Source organism: Schistocerca serialis, chromosome 1 (genome assembly GCF_023864345.2).
Source record: "Schistocerca serialis cubense isolate TAMUIC-IGC-003099 chromosome 1, iqSchSeri2.2, whole genome shotgun sequence".
Taxonomy (NCBI): Eukaryota; Metazoa; Arthropoda; class Insecta; order Orthoptera; family Acrididae; genus Schistocerca; species Schistocerca serialis.
In genome coordinates, this window is record NC_064638.1 from 908,022,378 (window position 1) to 908,041,150 (window position 18,773).

General features: G+C 36.7%; 1 protein-coding gene across 1 annotated transcript in view; it reads left to right on the forward strand.

The window, feature by feature from the left end:
• LOC126411964 (4-aminobutyrate aminotransferase, mitochondrial) overlaps positions 1–18,773 on the forward strand; it is a 101,926-nt gene that overhangs the window by 21,111 nt on the left and 62,042 nt on the right. Inside the window, exons 4-5 of the mRNA XM_050081405.1 lie at positions 736–816; positions 6,543–6,741. Coding sequence (XP_049937362.1) covers positions 736–816; positions 6,543–6,741 — 280 coding nt within the window. The remainder of the gene's footprint in view (positions 1–735; positions 817–6,542; positions 6,742–18,773) is intronic.

Genomic DNA, 18,773 nt, shown 5'->3' on the forward strand with positions numbered 1-18,773 from the left:
ACAATAGTTATCCTCAACTTTGTAGACACCTGAGCAAGTTCTCTCCTCACACAGTTGAAGCTTTCGTTTCCACAACTACTTATTAAATGTCATATCTCAGCACTTGCATTGTTGTTATTGCATATTACAAGTATTCATAATTTAGATTTTCTTTTGGTTTTAAAGTAACTAATAATAGGGACAGGCTTACACAAAATGCTAGAGTCTGGTACTAAATGTAGAGCTCATTGCCTCTTGTATTGTGGACCTGTCTGGAGTGCGTCATTGGATTCCTCTTCTCTCCCCATTATTACTTTGTGTTTCTTGTGTGCTCATAATTCTAAGTATGCATAAACTGAAAAGAGAACTCGCATTATTAATGGAATACAAGAGTGTAATACAGCCATACAGATAGTCTGCAAAATATACACCTTATTTTGATCCATGAAACAAAAAGTCTTATTCCCATGATTAAAAGAACTGAATACATAAAGGATGAATACTGAATATTTACCCAGGATACAATCTGTATCAGAAGCTGAGTTAAATGAAACACTAAAGAGAGCAAAATTGATGGTTATCAAGAACATGTGAATGTGAGTCAGGAAAAATAGAGGGAGTGGAAGGAAGGGAGAGAATGCATTGAAAACTTGTGTGAATTGGAGACTTAGTGTTTAGAGTGACACATTCAGAAACTGTGCCAACAGTCTGATTCTTTTTTTACATTTCTTTGACATTGTTCTATTTCTTTTTCAGAAAGCAATTGTAAATCGACCTGCACTTGGAGTATTCCCAGGATCTGATTGGCCAAAAAAAGTTAAAAATATCCTTCTTGATGTAAGTGAAACTATAATTCATTGTTGGGTGTGTTAATCAGTGAAGTTAATTTTTGTTTAATTTCATAGTGATTTTATGATTTGCCTTTCTTTCCATTTTTGCAGCCAGTCTCTGTTTTCACCATCCTAAGGAGACTTTAATATTAGTTCCCATGGACTGCTATATCTCATTTAATTATCCTGACTAATACACATTGTAACCACAATCAAGTCTGAAACTGGGAGCAGGGTTGCCAGTGAAATAAAACATTTACCACTGAAACCATATTTGTTATGGAGACCAATACAAAAGACACAACAGAACTTTTTCCTGGATGTAGAATGCTGCAATTTATACAGACACTGAATATTCCAGAAAATGCAAACTTAACATACATAAGAAATTTTGAGGACCCTCTAGAAATAATAAATGTTAAAAAATTAATACTTGCTGGTGGTGATATTTGAAGTAGGGGCCCACAGCATGCCAGCCGGTAGTGCTAATCACTACTCCATATTGCATGCAGCACAGCTCGTAGCATTGCTCCCTCTCCTGGAGAAACAATGACTGACTTCTTCAGAAGTTCTCATCAGCACTAACTACAACATCCTAGATAATGGTCCTCTGTATGGCAGTACTGAGGATCCTCTTGTTTGGGTTGTGCTGTCACATCTTCTTCACCAAGATAAATATCGAAGATAGCACCTTCCATCAAAGCTTTGCAGTCATACAGTAAACCTTCAGTTCCATTAACCAAGAAGCCCCCATCATTGATCTTCTGTCTGCTAAGTAGCAGTATCATGATGAGATTTCATCTATGCTGCTGTGTTCCACCAAAAGATTCCTTGAAAGGCTGTTTGGTGTCCTTATCCAACTCAATGGATTCTACAAGACAGTCTGTAGGTGTAGAGAATGGTGGCCTGTCACAGTGGTGAATGGTTTGCCAAGTAAATATAGTTGGAGCTTGTAAATAATCCAAGCAGCAGTAGTAGGATCTCATATGCAGGACGTCGAGAATGTGTCTGTGATTTTATCTTCTTGATCTCAAGTCAAAATCATCGACTTTGTATGTGAAGTCTGATGTACGACAGAGCATGTAATGTAACCCAAAGTAACATTTTAGTAATTTTTCTTATATCCCTGCACAGTCATAAAAGTACATACCAAATCTCCCGGGGCTGTATTTCACTGTCCAGAGCTCAGAATCATAGCACACTCGGTCTTCCTCTGAAGTGTCCAAGGAGTGTGTGTCTTGCTTCATTGGTCCTTGTGATGAGATGATTCATACAATCATCCTTGAAACGGAAATAGTGTATCCATTGTTGTTTTGGGCTCTAAATCTGTCACAATAGGCAGTATTGTATCCAAATCTCTGTTAGACATCAACATACACCAATAGCATTTCTTACAATGTCTTGTTAAAGTATTCTGTGAGGCCATTCTTCTGGTGATGGTGGATGGTTTTCATTCTGTAGGTGATGTCACTATGAGAAATTACATATGATACTAGTCTCGACTGGAAAAGTATTAAATGATCAGAGTTCATCATATGGGGGACTCTATCCTTCAAAATGATATCTTTTAGAAGGAACCTTGCAATTTCCAAAGCTTCAGAAATTGGCACAAGTTAGTGATGTGCAGTGGAATAGGTAATCAGTGCAGATATTTAACCACTGATACCTCTTTGTCAAACTGAGGAATCTCCCCAGTAGGTTGATCTCATCTGGTGTAATACCGCTGTTGCGGGCAGAATTCCACCAGATGCCCTGGAACTAATTGCTGCAAATGCTTTCATCACTAACATTCCTTACAGTGGCTCACATGGTCTTAACAGATTGGTGGAGGCCTTGGCAGTGACAACTGCATCTAGTTCTGTCTAGAGCCTTCATGAATCCCAGGTGACCAGATGTTGGAGCATTGTTGAATTACTTCAGGGTAAGTAGCTAAAGATGATCTGGGATAACAAGCAGCCATTTCTGCCCTACTGGATCATAATTCCTCTTATAAATGTTCCATTTATTAATTTTAATTCCCATTCAGTGATTTCTTCCTTCTTTAAGACTTCTATTGTTTTCAGCAGTGCTGGATCTTCTGTCTGCTAAGTAGCAGTATCATGATGAGATTTCATCTATGCTGCTGTGTTCCACCAAAAGATTCCTTGAAAGGCTGTTTGGTGTCCTTATCCAACTCAATGGATTCTACAAGACAGTCAGTAGGTGTAGAGAATGGTGGCCTGTCACAGTGGTGAATGGTTTGCCAAGTAAATATAGTTGGAGCTTGTAAATAATCCAAGCAGCTGCAAAACACTTTTCTGTGCTTTCTTGAATTTGCACTCGGACTGCTTGTGCCCCATATCCACTTGTCTGAGGAGAAGTTCTATCTCAGCATTCTCATCATACACTGCTACGACCGGAGAAGATGTAAAGACCTCCTTAAAGACAAGGAAACATCTTAGAGGCTCCTTGTCCCAAGAAAATTTGGCATCTCGGTGTGGTAATTCTTGCATGAGATGTACATTGGTATAGAACCCATGTGTGAATTGCCATTAGTATAAGCACATTTTCAGAAAATTTCACTCATCACAAATGGGCTGAGGAGTTAGAAAATCTGTAACTGGTTTTATTTTGTCTGGACGAGGACGGTGTCCATCACCATTAACTAGGTGCTCCAAAATTGGTATTTCTTGGGTGATGAAGAGGCATTTCTTCAAAGTCATTTGAACGCCTGCAGACTGAACACACCTCAGCGTGATTGTCAACCAGCTTACAAGTTTCCAATTTTTTGATGACATTTGACAATCTCATCCAGATAGCAAAACTACATCGTCCATTTAAGGTGTCGAAGCTGGTGGCCCACCATACATTTACAGGTTGTTGGAACATTACATTATCCAAACGGCATAACTTTGAACTTGTAGAGGCCATTGGGTATTGTGAAGGCAGTCTTTTTCCAGTCAGCTTTGATTTGCTAGTAGCCTTTCTGCATGTCCATAGTTTAGAAGTACTTTGCCCCACTGAGGCACTAACAACCCCAGTTTCTTAACTAATGTAAGTAAAAGGCTTACAGAAATTATGGAAACCCTTCCCTGTAACTAAAAGTGAAACTAGAACCAATACAGAGTTTACAAAAATATAAAAATTAGTGTAATCATTGTGATTTATAGCTGTCAGCTCTTTTGTGACACTGGGTGTTGTCTGAATTCCTCCAGTATACCTCTTCATCTGCCCTGTGCAGTACAGTCATGGAATCTTGCACCAATGCCACTTTTATTATCTGGTAAGTTCCTCTATATAGGTGAAAGAACTTCCAGTTCCTTTTTCCACCCTGGAACTCTTTAAATACTTGTTGACCACAAATAATTCTCCTTTCTTATAATGAGATTCCATAACATTTTTATTTTGCCTTGTCAGTCGCTGCTCTGAACTTGTAATCAGATCAGCGTTTACTGCTTGAGGGGTTCACTCATGTTTACAATTATTTTCTGATGACCGTAACAATAAAGTGGGTAACGTCTCATCTACTACTCTCTTGCCTACAATCTCTAAAGCAGTCAAGTCATTATTCATACGATGTAACACAATGAGGATTTTTTAAAATTCTTGCACCTGACCTTTGCTAACCTTGTATGTTTTCTTGTACAAAAGGCATGACACAGTCTTCCAAGTATTTACATTATGCATGCGGTAGGATTACACTAGGGATGGTACTTAGAGGTTAGCAGTTGTTTTATGCCCTGATTGCTGAGGAATTCTTTAAACTCAAAGCTTACAAATTATGATCCTTTATCCAATAGTATGTGGTGGGTACTTGCAATTCAACAAAATAATCCTTATTTAGGCATCTAATAACTCTCTATGTAGTTGTGGTTTGTACTAGATATGGCGCTACCAACTTGGACCAGCATGCTAGTGCCACAGATACATAGCTTACTTTTTCCATGCACCTGGGTAGAGTACCAAAAAAATCCGCATCTAGGAGGCCCTGCAATCCCTTTGGTATAATATTATACACTTTTATATTTGGAAATATCAGCAAAATTTTAACTTCTTAGCATAATAGGCAGGTCCAGATGCTGTTCCTTACCTGTCTTCCCAGTTTTTTAAAATAGTAAATTTTGCTCATAAGGCTATATACATTTCCTAATTCCAAAGTGACCATATCCTTCTAGTATGTATACAATTAGGGCTTGGACAATTTCGTCTGTTACACCAAGCTCGGTGTTAATAGTTCCATTCCACTACAACACACTGTTTTAAAATTTCCTTACCTATTTTTTTCCCCTGATATCACCCAGCTTTTCTTAATGATTAATTTGAATTTGGGCTCTTTTGTTTGCAAATTCATAATCTTATTTCCAACTACCTTTACTCCCTTTTTATGCGCTTCTGTTTTCGGATAGTAAATTCTCATTTCTACTCTTGACCTTTCCTCGTCAGTCAGTTCTGTTGGTAGTATTACATTTTGGGGACATATGATGTATTAAAATCTCAGAATTAAATTCTTGCAGGACAAAACTCACCACATTGATTTAGAAATGCCAGTGCTTGATAATCTGTGTTGAAAGTTATTTTGTGTCCTACTAAAAGATACTGGAAGTGTTTGAAGCCACATACTACAGCCAAAGCCATCTTTTTCAGCTACTGTATTATTACATTAATGTTTATTATGGACTCTACTTTAAAATGTGATGTTGTAATGTTTGTCTTCACTATTGAAGCCTCCCTGAAAGATGTTGCAGCCTAATCCAAAATCTAATGCATCAGTACACATTTTAAATGCTTCCTCAAAATTAAGGTGGCTCAGACTTTTCACTCAACTCATTTTCTCTTTGACCTTGTTGAAGGTGCTGATTCCTCTGGGACACCAGCCCTACTTAGTCTTTTCTTTTAAGAAATTTAATGTGCGATCATTTGATATACTTCTGCCTGGTATTAATCTTCTATAAAATCCGACCAAAGCCAGGAAGGACTTTTGACTGTTTTCAGTTTTGAGGCAGTAGACAGCATATGATTTCTTCAACATTGTTTGGGTCAAGTCATGTGAATATGTCCTAAAATTTTATTTCTTTTGTCTTAAAGGCCTACTTCAACAGTTTTACTGTCAATTTTTTGTCATGGAACATTTCTAAGACTCTTTGTAATAAACATTTGTGTGCTTCCCATCTTTCATTAAGTGTTAGCGTATCATCAACATAGAAAATCACCTTGCACCACAATTCTTTAGCAAGTGCCATATCAAGAGCTCTCATAAATACAGAGACTGATACATTTAAGGCAAAAAGGAAGGCTTGAAATTGGTAAGATCTTCATTCAGAAATAAAAACTGCATCTTCCTTGATTCTGGGTGTAATGATACTTACCAGTATCTGTCCATTAGAATGATCTGCTGATAAACTTAGTGTTCTGTAATCTACATTAAATTTCTTCCATTGATATTGATTGGTCTCTTTCCTCTCCTATTACTTGGTTACGGGTCCAAGCATGTAACACTACTAGTACTTCACCATTTGGTTTATGCATGACTAGCAAGAGGTTGAAGTTAGAACAACCCCTTGGTCAGAAAATGAATATATAATAGTTTTTCATTTTAGCTGTTAATATTTTCCCACCATTTCATAGAGCTATCGTATTTATTTGGACATTTAAGCATTGTTCTTATATTTACAGATTACTATATATATTAGTTGGATGCTTTATTTTAAAACTGCCTATTTTTGTGGTTTAACAGAAACTGTGTGTTAATTTTAGGTTGCCCCCAAGGGACTGAGCCATGTCACTACAATGATGTGTGGTTCATGTTCAAATGAAAATGCATTCAAGAACATCTTCATCTGGTATCGCAAAACTCAGAGAGGTGAAAATATAGATTTCACTGAAGATGAAAGGTCATCTTGCATGATAAATCAATCACCTGGCTCTCCACCGCTGAGCATTCTATCATTCAAAGGTTTGTGGTATTTGATAGCCTCACAAATATGTTTGAAAATTAGCAGTAATACCTCCTGCAAACACAAGCATATGTATAAAGCAAACAGAATACAGCTTTCTTCTTATGCATGTGGTACAAGTTAATTCACACAACTTCTTGATGGCTGATTATCCATTATCACATTGTATGCTTTTCTCAACATTTTCTTCAGAGGTTGCAGTTTTAAGACATCCATTACATGGATCCTGTGGAGAAGTACAGTCATGCTTGTCATCTGCTATCCATTTATTAAGTGTTCAAAATGTAGGAAAAGTCAGCTCAGTTACAGATATTGACTTTGGGTGAATTTAACAACAAAGTGCATAAAATTTCATTGATACTGACACTGCTCTATACCAGGGAAGAAAGTGTCACATTACCCACATATATAGACATTAATGTCATGGATATTAATACAGATACACACACATGAAGCATTTAGTTCAATCTACCACAAAAGACAGAGCTGAAGATTCTTTCATTTTTTTTTTTTTTAACATTTATTCTATGCATACAGTTTGATTTAACAGAGCTGCATTTCATTTCATTATTTACCTATGGCTGTCACTTCCAATGTCAACAAAAGATTCTAACCAGGAATTAAATCATGTCAAATGTAGTATTGAAGAATGGTTATCTTTTCAGACTCATTGGTTCCTGGGGGTGGGGGGGGGGGGGGGGGGGTGAAATGCACATAAAATACACTGCATGGGAAAAAAGAATATATGGCATCCAGAAGACATGGTCATATGCCAGTATTGCTTCTTACATGTACACATCACTGGCAGATGTGTAAACGATTAGAGATGCAGTTCTCTCTGACAGGTAGACCGGCCACCAGAGTGCGTTAGTGACATTCAGGTTTAGTGTTGTTAGAGGGCCTGATAGAGCATGTTAGGAACTTGAACAGCACCAGCTGAGTTATCACTGTGAAGCTCTCAGAGATGCAGCATACTCATGTGAGACAGTGTTATCCTAACATTACAAAGTTTCAAAAGGGCCTCATTCTGGGTCTTCATTTGTAGGATCATGCAATATCCAGATTTGTGGATCATTCAGATATTATGACTGTGTGCTGATGTTGGATTACGTGGGAATATGAGGGCAGGCATACTCACTGTCAAGGTTGTATATCTACAACATACTCTATGAACCACTGCGAAGTGCCTGGCAGAGGATGTGTTGCACTGCACCAGTTATTGAGGCTTTTCCTCATTCCATTCACATATGGAGTGTGGGAAGAATGATTGTTTAAATGCCTTTGTGTGTGGTGGAATTAATCTAAAGTTGGCCTCACAGTTCCTGCAGGAGTGGTATGTAGGTGCTTGTAGTATATTCCTAGAGTCATCTTTTAAAGACAGTTCCTGAAGTAGGCTTTCTTGGGATAGTTTCCATCTGTCTTCAAGAGACTGTCATTTCAGTCTCTTCAGCATCTCTGACACTCCCACGATTCAAACAAACCTGTAACCATTCATGCTGCCCTTCTCTGTATACATTCATCATCCCCTGCTTGCCCTATTTAGTCCCACATCCTTCCACAATATTCTAATGTGGATGCCACAAGTGATTTGTAACCAGTCTCTTTCGTAGACTGATTTTATTACCCTAGATCTCTACCAATAAACCAAAGTAAAGTCTGTCGCCTGTTTTACCCATGACTGAGCGTATGTGGTCATCCCATTTCATATCCCTACAAAGTGTTACATCCATGTCTTTGTAGGAGTTGGCTGAGTACAACTGCGACTCACTGATATTATAGTCACAGGATTACTATGTGTGGTTTTTTTTTACAACTTTGAAATCTTTTCAAGATATGATGGAATATTTATGCATCTTCTTTCAGACAGTGCTTCACTATAAGTAACTGCACCATTTGCAAAAAGTTTGAGGTACTATTAATATTGTCTGCAAGGTCATTAATATACAGAATGAATAGCAAGAGTCTGAACACACTTCCCTGGGGTACACCCAAAGTTTCTTTTACATCTGAAGATCACTCTCCATCCTAGATAACATGCTGTGCCCTTCCTACAAAAAATAATTCAGTCACAAATTTTATTTGATACCCCATATGATTGTACTTTTGACAATAAGCGTGGATGTGGTGTTGAGTCAAACACTTTTCAGAAATCGGGAAATATTGCATCTACTTGACTACCTTCATCCAAAGCTTTCATTACATCATGTGAAGAAAGTGAGAGTTGTGTTTCCCATGATTAATGTTTTCAGAACCCATTCTGGTTGCCATGGAAGAAGTCATTCTGTTCAGAGATACCTCATGTTTCAACTCCAAATATGTTCTAAGATTTTACAACAAATCATTAAGGATGTTGGGTGCTTTCTTCCAACTGCTGGGCATGGCTTCTTGTTCAAGGGTTGACCAAATGTTTTCAGATTTTGTGAAAGATCATTTGACAATATTCTGCTACGGTAGTCGTTGAAGGGCTCACACATTGTCCTCTTGACAGATAAACATGTTCCTGTCAAACGCATCTGATCACCATAAGAGGGGATCCCATATTGTGCACCGAGCACATTGTAACCCAGTTCACATCTGGGTGTGCCGTATCTGTGAACGAGTAATGGACTCCCTGCAATATTCTGTTGTATCCAGCACCATTTGTCAGAGGCTAGTAACAGTTGGACTAGGGAATTACTGTTCCATGTGTAGGCTGCCATTAACACTGCCACACAAATGGCTGTGTTTGGAGTGATGCCATGACCAGGAAGCATGGATGCCTGGCAAATGGCACCTGTGATGAATCAAGGTTCTGCACTACATTGGATGACCATAATTGGTGAGTATGGCTGTGACTTTGGGAGATACCCTATTTATCCAATGTTTTGTAGAGGCACAACAATGTTACTCCTGGCATCAAGGAGCAGGGAGCCATTGGGTGTGACGTCAGTTCATGGCTGATAGTGGCAGAGGAAAATCTGATGGTGCAGCAGTATGTCATGGACTTCCTGCATTCTCGTGCAGACACTTGTCATGTGACAGGATTGTGGTGCCTTTTCTCAACAGAACAATAGTCATGCTCAACTGGCATATGCCTCTATGAACTATCTGCATGATCTTGAGATACTATCATGGACGACAAGATCATAATATCTGTCCCTGATAGAATGTGTGTGGGACCGGCTCAGACGTCAACCCCATCCCAATGCCAGTATCTAGAATATCAAATACCAGTTACAACAGGTGTGGAGCAGCTTGTCTAGAAGAGGATGCAACAGATTTGACATCTTTCCCTATCAAATCAGTTCATGCATCAAGGCCAGAGCTGGTGCAATGTCATACTGATAAGTTCTTTCTAAGTTCAACTCAGATTTGTTATCACCAAAATAACATCACACATCCTATCAACATGAGAAATTTCATTTAGTTTCCTCCTGTCCTTCTGTGTGCTTAACTTTTCTCTTCCACTAGTGTGTATACGGGGTGATTCAAGAAGATAGGCAAATATTGTAAAATGTTATTCTACTAGTAAAATTAAAGAAAAAGTTCATATAAACATAGGTCCGCAAATGTTTAGTTACGGAGGTGGCTAATGAAAGATTTTGCCTGAAATTTAGCAACTTTGCTACTATGAAGCCATTACAAAACTGTACAAGGTTAAAGTAAAGCATGATTTCCATTTATTTTGTTGTTATTGATCTAATAAAACATCTCCCAGGTGTGTATCTGCACTAGTTTTCCAGAACATTCAGAGAAGCAAAGATTATTATACAAGTAAATTTGCTTACTTTCCATTAAGAATGTAGAAAAATTTGTCATTATTGGTCACCATTAGTGAGTTGTTTCGGTTGTTTCCCGACCTTGAAACGAATTCATTTCCTGTATTGTTCATTGAAAGCTTTGTTTTTTCCAGTTTAACATGAATTCACATGTGCTATGGTATTAATAAAAGCAGAGTATCTGACACATTCATACAGTTTCAGTTAATGTTATTACCATCATTTTCCAAAATTAAATTCTCTGCAACTTCTGTTGAAAACTTTGTGTGTTTGTCTGGAATTTAAAAAACAAATTGGACCAAGTAGTTAATAAGCTAAAAATATTCCAAAATTATGCCTTTGCTTCTCTGGATGTTGTGGAAAACTACTTCAGTTACACATCTGGGACATGTTCTATTAAATTCACCAGATCAACAACAACAAAATAAATGGAAATCGTGCTTTACTTTAACCTCATACAGTTTTGCGATGCCTACATATTAGCGAAGTTGCTAAATTTCAGGCAAAACATTTATTAGCCATAAGTCCATAACCAAACATTTGCGGCCCTTTTTTATATGAACTTTTTTCTTTAGTTTTACTTGTAGAATAACATATTAAAATATTTGTATATCTTTGTGAATAACCCAATGTAGCAACAGCTTCCCAAATACAAATCAAGAAGTAGTGGCAGAGCAAAACTGTTATCCAGTAGTATGGCGGAAGAGAAATTAAGACTGTGGGAGACTTTACATTTAAAGTCTGCTATATAATATGGAAAATCTGACTAAACACAAGAATTGATTAATGCATTTTAGAGGCAATTAAAGATGCAGAAATTAGATTCTGATAAAATACAGTACAATCAAAAAGAGATGCATTCTTCTTGGGTTTCTAATTAACCATTATCCTTGTACTGGAATTGTTGCACTTGACCACTTGCTATTGATCAATTAAGTGATACTTCTAAACCCTCAGACTGAAGAGAGAAATTGAAGAAGAGCTGAACAAAGTTTTATCTACATGATTAATCTGCTGTTCACAATTAAATCCCTGGAAGAGGGTTCATCAATCCACCTTTAAGGTACTTCCCTACTGTTCCATTCTCAAACAGCGTGCAGGAAAAACAGACTCTTGAATCTTTCTATGTGAGCTCTGACTTCTCTTGTTTTATTATGATGATCATTTCTCTCTATGTGGGTGAGTGCTAACAAAATATTTTTCACCCTCTGAGGAGAAAATTGGCGATTGAAATTTCATGGGAAGGTCCGGTCACAGTGAAAATTGCCTTGTTTTAATGACTGCCACCCTGATTCATGTATCATACTCGTACTGTAGTGATTCGAGAATTTCGGTGTAAATTCTAAAACCACTTGTCATTCTACCATCTTGAACACATGATATTTTAGATGTGAGTGCATTTATGTAACTCTGTGATAATAGTGTCCATGACTATTGTAGTGGAAGAAAGGACAGTTGAGGGGGGGGGGGGGGGGAACCTTGTCGAAGGGAAGACGTGTGTTAAGATTCATGTTGAGAATGGACATGGTTATTAAGCCAACTTTATGTTTGGACACTAGAGAGACTTACTAACCAGTATTTATTTATGTGAAGAGTGGTATTGTGTAAAATGTCTGAAGTTCAAATATACATCATTGGTTGAATCAAATGAAACTTTGTACGTCTACTTATTTTTATAAGTAGCAAAAGTCTTGAGAAATTCCTGTAACTAACAACATGATTCAGAGAAGAAGAGAAAGAGGGTTAGCAGCAGCAGGCTAAGCACCAAGGAAGGTTGGCCGAACATCTCAATTAAGTCATCTCATTAAAGAAGTGGAAGTTTGAATACATACTTCAAAACTTTAAGCCGTCCAAACCGTTAGAATGCCTGTGGCACTCTCTGCTTTATTGTGCAATAATACATAACAAGCTGCTGCTCTTTGAACTTTTTCAATGTCCCCTGTCAATCCTATCAGATGTGGATCCCACACCCCACAACAGTACACCAGAAGAGGGTGGATAAGTGTACTGTAAGCAATCACTTCAGCAGACTCTTTACATTTTCTAAGTGTTCTGCCAATAAATTGCAGTATGTGATTTGCTTTCCCCACAACATTATCTGTGTGACCTTTCCAATTTAAGTTACTCAGAATTGTAATCCCTAAGTATCTAGTTGAGTTTGCAGTCTTCAGATTTGTGTGATCTATTGTGTAACTGAAATTTAGTAAATTCTTGTTAATGCTCTTGTGGATGCCTTCACACTTTTCATGACTGAGTCAGTTGCCACTTTTTGCACCGTACAGATGTCTTGTCTAAATCATTTTGTTTTGATCATTTGGTGAAGTTTACATGATGGTAAATAACAGCACCATCTGCAAACAATCTACTAGGACTGCTCAGATTATCTCCTAAACCATTTATGTGGATTGGGAAAAATAGAGAGTCTATAACACTTCCTTGCGGGAATGCCAGATGTTGCTTCTGTTATTCTCAATAACTTTTCATTGGTTACTGTGAACTGTGACCCTTCTGACAGGAAATTGTGAATCCAGTCACACAACTGAGACGATACTTCATAGTCATGCAATTTAATACAAGTTGCTCATGAGGAATGGTGTCAAAATCTTTCTGGAAATCTAAAAACACGGAATCAATTTAATGTCCCCCCCATCAGCAACACTCGCTGCTTCATGAGAATAAAGAACTTGTTCTGTTTCACAAGATCTATGTTTCTTGAATCCTTGTTGGCTATTTGTCAGTAAATTTTTTTCTTCGAGGTGATAATGTTAAAGTGAAAAATATGTTCCAAAATCCTACTGCAAATCAATGCTAGTGATATAGGTCTGTAATTCAAGCAGATTACTCCTATTTCCTTTCTTGGGTATTGGTGTGAATTGTACAACTTTCCAGTTGTTAGATACTGATCCTTCTATGATTGAGTGGTTGTATAACAGTACCGGTATGAAATGAGCATCAAGATGGCGGCGATTGAGAAGTTTTGTGAATTTGTGCCTCCAGTTATTTAGAATTTTCAAATGTTATCCGGCATCAATAGCAAGAAGATGATCAACAAAAGTGCTTCGCAAAGTTTCAAGTCTAGTGCCACGCAAAAAACCTGCAGTGAAAAATCATCCAAATCAAAATGTAAGTGTGTAACATGTGAAGTCCATCCTGACAAAGCAAAACTAGTTGAAACTATTAATTCGTTGCAAGAAATTGTGCGCAGATCCTTGGCAGAAAACAGTGTTAGCTGATAGACTCAAATGTCTTGAAAATGATCATGGAAAACTAAAATCCGGCAAGCAGGGCATAAGTGAATTCGATAGAAATAAAGTGTACACAGTAACCGGCCGGCCGAAGTGGCCGCGCGGTTCTGGCGCTGTAGTCTGGAACCGCGAGACCGCTACGGTCGCAGGTTCGAGTCCTGCCTCGGGCATGGATGTGTGTGATGTCCTTATGTTAGTTAGGTTTAACTAGTTCTAAGTTCTAGGGGACTAATGACCTCAGCAGTTGAGTCCTGTAGTGCTCAGAGCCATTTTTTTGTACACAGTAACCGATGATTCCGTCGCCATTTCAAGTTTCCCAACACGTTCTGGGTGTACCGGTAACGCAAACCATAGCGCAATCATTTCGTTGTCTTTAGTAATAAATTCTCCTGCCGTGCTCCAAAAAACGGTAGGCCTATCTACAAAAGATCAAATGGTGCACCATCTGAAAGAAAAGCCTGTTATTAAGCAAAATGTGGAACCTACACAACAGAGTCTGTGTAAAATAAAGTGTCCAGATATTGTAAATAGTGTTTCTTCTTCAGTAATAGCTCAAAAAAACAAATTCGATATCCTACTACAAAACGGTGGTCATTGTGAAAAACAAACTTCTGCTGCATACAATAAATTTGCTCCCAAGACCGCAAAGTTAACACAGGTTCATAGTTATCAAAAAAGGTTACCGAATGTGCAAAAACAGAATATATCTACACAGCAAAAACACGTTTCAAAATCTTCTAGCCCCAAAACTGTGATAAACAAAAAAAATTGTGTGCTTGGTGACAGTCATGGACGTGGAATTTCAGCACTATTGAAAGATAAATGTAATTTAATGGTAACAGGTTTTGTGAAGCCAGGAGCGCAGTTTTGTGAGGTAAATAAACTAACAAACTCTACTGATGTATCTCACTTAAGTAATTGTGATTTTGTCATGCTTCTAGGTGCTTCAAACGATATATATAGGAATGAAACAAAAGGGTTTGCAAAAGAAATGAAGGAATGCTTAAACAACCTATTACATACAAATGTACTCGTTGTTAACATTCCTCATTGTTATGATTTGCCTTCCTGGTCCTGTGTCAACCAAGAAATTTATATTGCAAACAAACTGATATCAGAAATATGTTCTACATTTCATAACGTAGAGATAATTGATGCATACAATTTAGGAAGAAGATTTCATACAGCTCATGGACTACATTTAAATATGTTAGGAAAAGACCAAATAGTAGAAAAACTCCAAAATCATATCCTGAAGAAATCAGCCCCAAGTATCAAGATCGCCAAACAACCACAAATTACAAAATGGTTTAGGCCAAAAACAGAAGCTTTGATGGAAGCAGAACTGTGTCAACCACTCAAAACCATCTCTGCTACTGAAAACTGCGTGCAAGAAGCCACACACAAAAATAAAATCTCGGCCAATTTTTTAGGGTAAGTGCTGTGTCAGAAATACCTTTAAAAAAGAAATTAATTAAACCCTTAACTGAAAAGTCACAAAGTCCATCATTTCTTGTATGTCCAGTCATTCAGAAATAAGATTCAAATGCTGGAAGTGTTACTTCAGTCTCAAATAAATCAGATGTAATATGTATTACCGAACACTGGTTGTCTAAAGAAGAAATTCAATCAACCTCTATTCCAAGGTACTCATTAACAAGCTTTTATTGTAGGAATTTCTCCACACATGGCGGTACTGCTATATTTGTAAAGGACCAGATAAAATTCAGTGAGGTAGGCCTAAATGAACAGATTGCATTATCTGAAGATAAGGAATTTGAGCTTTCTATGGTTAAGCTGCCTGAACTAAACTATATAATTATAAATGTATACAGAGCACCAAGTAGTAATATTCCAAATTTTATGACCAAATTAGAAGTTCTGCTGAATAGTGTCAGCTCATTAAATATTAGAATAATACTTTGTGGCGATTTTAACATTGATTTATCAAAAAACAGTAATGCTAAACTTGATCAAATCCTTTAATATGATCCCCACAATACACTCTCCAACAAGATCAACAGAGCATACTGATTCAATAATTGATCAAATCTTCATAACTGATACTGGTTACAAATTCACTGGTGAAGTACTGAGCATGGGATACAGTGACCATGATGCTCAGCTACTGAGCGTTGACATGGAAAATAGTAAAATCAGCCCCAAAAAAGTATTTCAAAGAAGAAACTTTTCAGATGACAATATTAGGATTTTTAACTTCCTATTAGCTAAGGAAAATTGGGACAGTGTTTACATGCAAACAACTGTTGATAATGTGTTCTTAAGCTTCCATAACACCTTCCTTTATTACTTTAATACAGCATTTCCTTTTGAAACAAAAACTTCAAGCAATCAAAATAGAAAGTCGTGGGTAACAAAAGGAATCAAAATTTCTAGTGAGAGAAACAGATTTCTCCAATATTGCTCCAAAAAATACATAGTCACTGAAGAATTTTCTGACTATTGTAAAGCCTACAAAAAAACTTATCTTAGAGTGATTAGACAGGAAAAACTTTTATGGAATGCAATTTCATAAGAAACTCTTCAAACAAAATGAAAGCTATGTGGAAAGTTACTAAAAAAGAAACTTGTAGTTCAACACCTAAAAAGGAAAACATTTCTCTAACACTTAATGACTCTAAGGTCACAGATCCATACACAGTTGTAAACAAGTTCAATGAATATTTCACCTCACTAGCAGAAGATCTCATTCAGGCAAACTGCAAGATATTGTTCTTCAATTCCACCAATACGTCAAACAGCACTAATGCTACAATGTTTGTTTATGAAACAAACCCTGATGAAATTAGGAACATAATAAAATTGTTACCCAATAAAATCTCTAGTGGCTATGATGAAGTACCTGACCTCATATTAAAGGTGTGTGCTTCCCATATAGTAAAGCCATTATCAACCATCTACAACCAATCATTAAAAACTGGCATTTTTCCAGACGCTCTCAAAATAGCTAAAGTCTCACCATTACTAAAGAAAGGTTCCCCTGATTTAGTATCCAATTATAGACCATTATCCATATTAAGCATCTTTTCAAAAATCCTGGAAAAACTTTTTTATGACAGGCTTATAAATTTCATAAAAAACCACGCACTAATCGGCATTCAACAACATGGTTTTAGTAAATCTTTATCCACCCAGACAGCAATTTTTGAACTGTTGGACCACATACTGAAATCAATTGACAAACATAATATAGCTGCAGGTATCTTCTTAGATCTCTCTAAAGCCTTTGACGTACTAGATCATAAAATACTGCTTGCTAAATTGGAAAGAAGAGGAATAAGAGATGTGGCTCACAACTGGCTATGCTCTTACCTACAAAACTGCAGACAGAAGGTATCACTTCAATACGATATTAATGTACAGAATAAAATAACACAGTTTTCCTCTCAGAGGAAAGAACAATAAGATATGGTGTTCCCCAGGGTTCTGTTCTAGGGCCATTACTTTTCCTCATTTACATAGATGATCTTGTTGAACGTATGAGCCCACAAAAAACTATCCTGTTTGCTGATGATACAAGCATAGTGTTGACTGGATCTAGCCCTGAATCCCTTCAGACAATATCTGATAACTCTATGAAAAAACTTTCTGAGTGGTTTAACAAAAATGGCCTAATTGTTAATAGTGGGAAAACGGTATGTATCAACTTCATCTAATTCCCACATCCAATCAAAAACCTATCCAAGTAAAGTTAAATAATGATAAAATTGAAAATGTAAATGGAATAAAATTTTTGGGTCTATGGGTCCAACAAAATTTAAAATGGGACACACATATAAACAACTTATCAAAGAAACTCTCATCATTGTGCTATGGACTAAGAATACTAAAATCTACTACAAGTAAATCCACACTAATGCAAGCATACCATGCGCAGTTCCACTCATTGCTCCGCTATGGAATCATCTTTTGGGGAAATTCAACTCGCAGCACAAATATATTTAAACTACAAAAAAGAGCACTGAGGATAATCTGTGGCCTCAAAAAGCTGGAATCCTGTAAATGTCAATTTATAAAACTTAATGTTCTAAGCATCGCATCCCTATTCATTCAAGAAACAATCCTATTCACCAGGGAATACCTCTCAAGAACAGGTAAATTAATCCAAAACAATGATATACACACTCATTATACCAGAGGGCAATCTAATATCCATCAAATTTTTTCAAGGACATCATCATACCAAAAATATATAACTCATCTGGGTGTCGTATTACACAATAAAATTCCAGAACAAATAAAAACTGCTCCAGATCCAATATTTAAAAATAAACTAAAGGCATTTCTGACAAAGCACTGTATCTATTCAGTACAAGAATTCCTGGTAATGCAAATTTATAAAGTTCCTTTGTAAAATACTGTGATTAGAGTAAAACATTCTATAGGCAAAATAATAACCTAATTTCTACTCTACACAACTACGTTTCAGTTTCACTTCCCAAAATTTTTTAACTCGCTTTTTGAATGTACAAGTACACATTCTATTAGTATTAAAACTTAATTGTCTGTGAAATCTCAATGTTAATTTCATGTTTAATGTAGTTTTTAAATGACATTGTCCTTCTGTTGTGTTTCCAGTTGACATTTTCACTATTCTGTAATCTCAGTGATTATTTATGTAAATTTAAAGTAGCACTACATTGCCTACATGTTTCTTAGTTCCCCATGTAAATTGTTTGTATTCTCTGTATGTGAAGTTACTATATTCATCAATGAACAATTTTGTGTACATTTTTTTAAATGGCAGTCCATTGCCTATTTTTCTTTTTCTCCAAACTACATATTTGTTAAGAAAAGTGACTTGTCCTATATCATGTGTACTTTGTACAATATGTGATACACAGGATAAATAAATAAATAAATAAATAAATAAATAAATACAAATGTGTCGATAGGGACCATTTGTTGTGAACGAGCCTTAATTTTTTATTGTTAGGTTGGTATGACATCTGTCAAAGATATGTAGTATACATCAAGTCATGGAACAATCATCATCATATGTTTTCA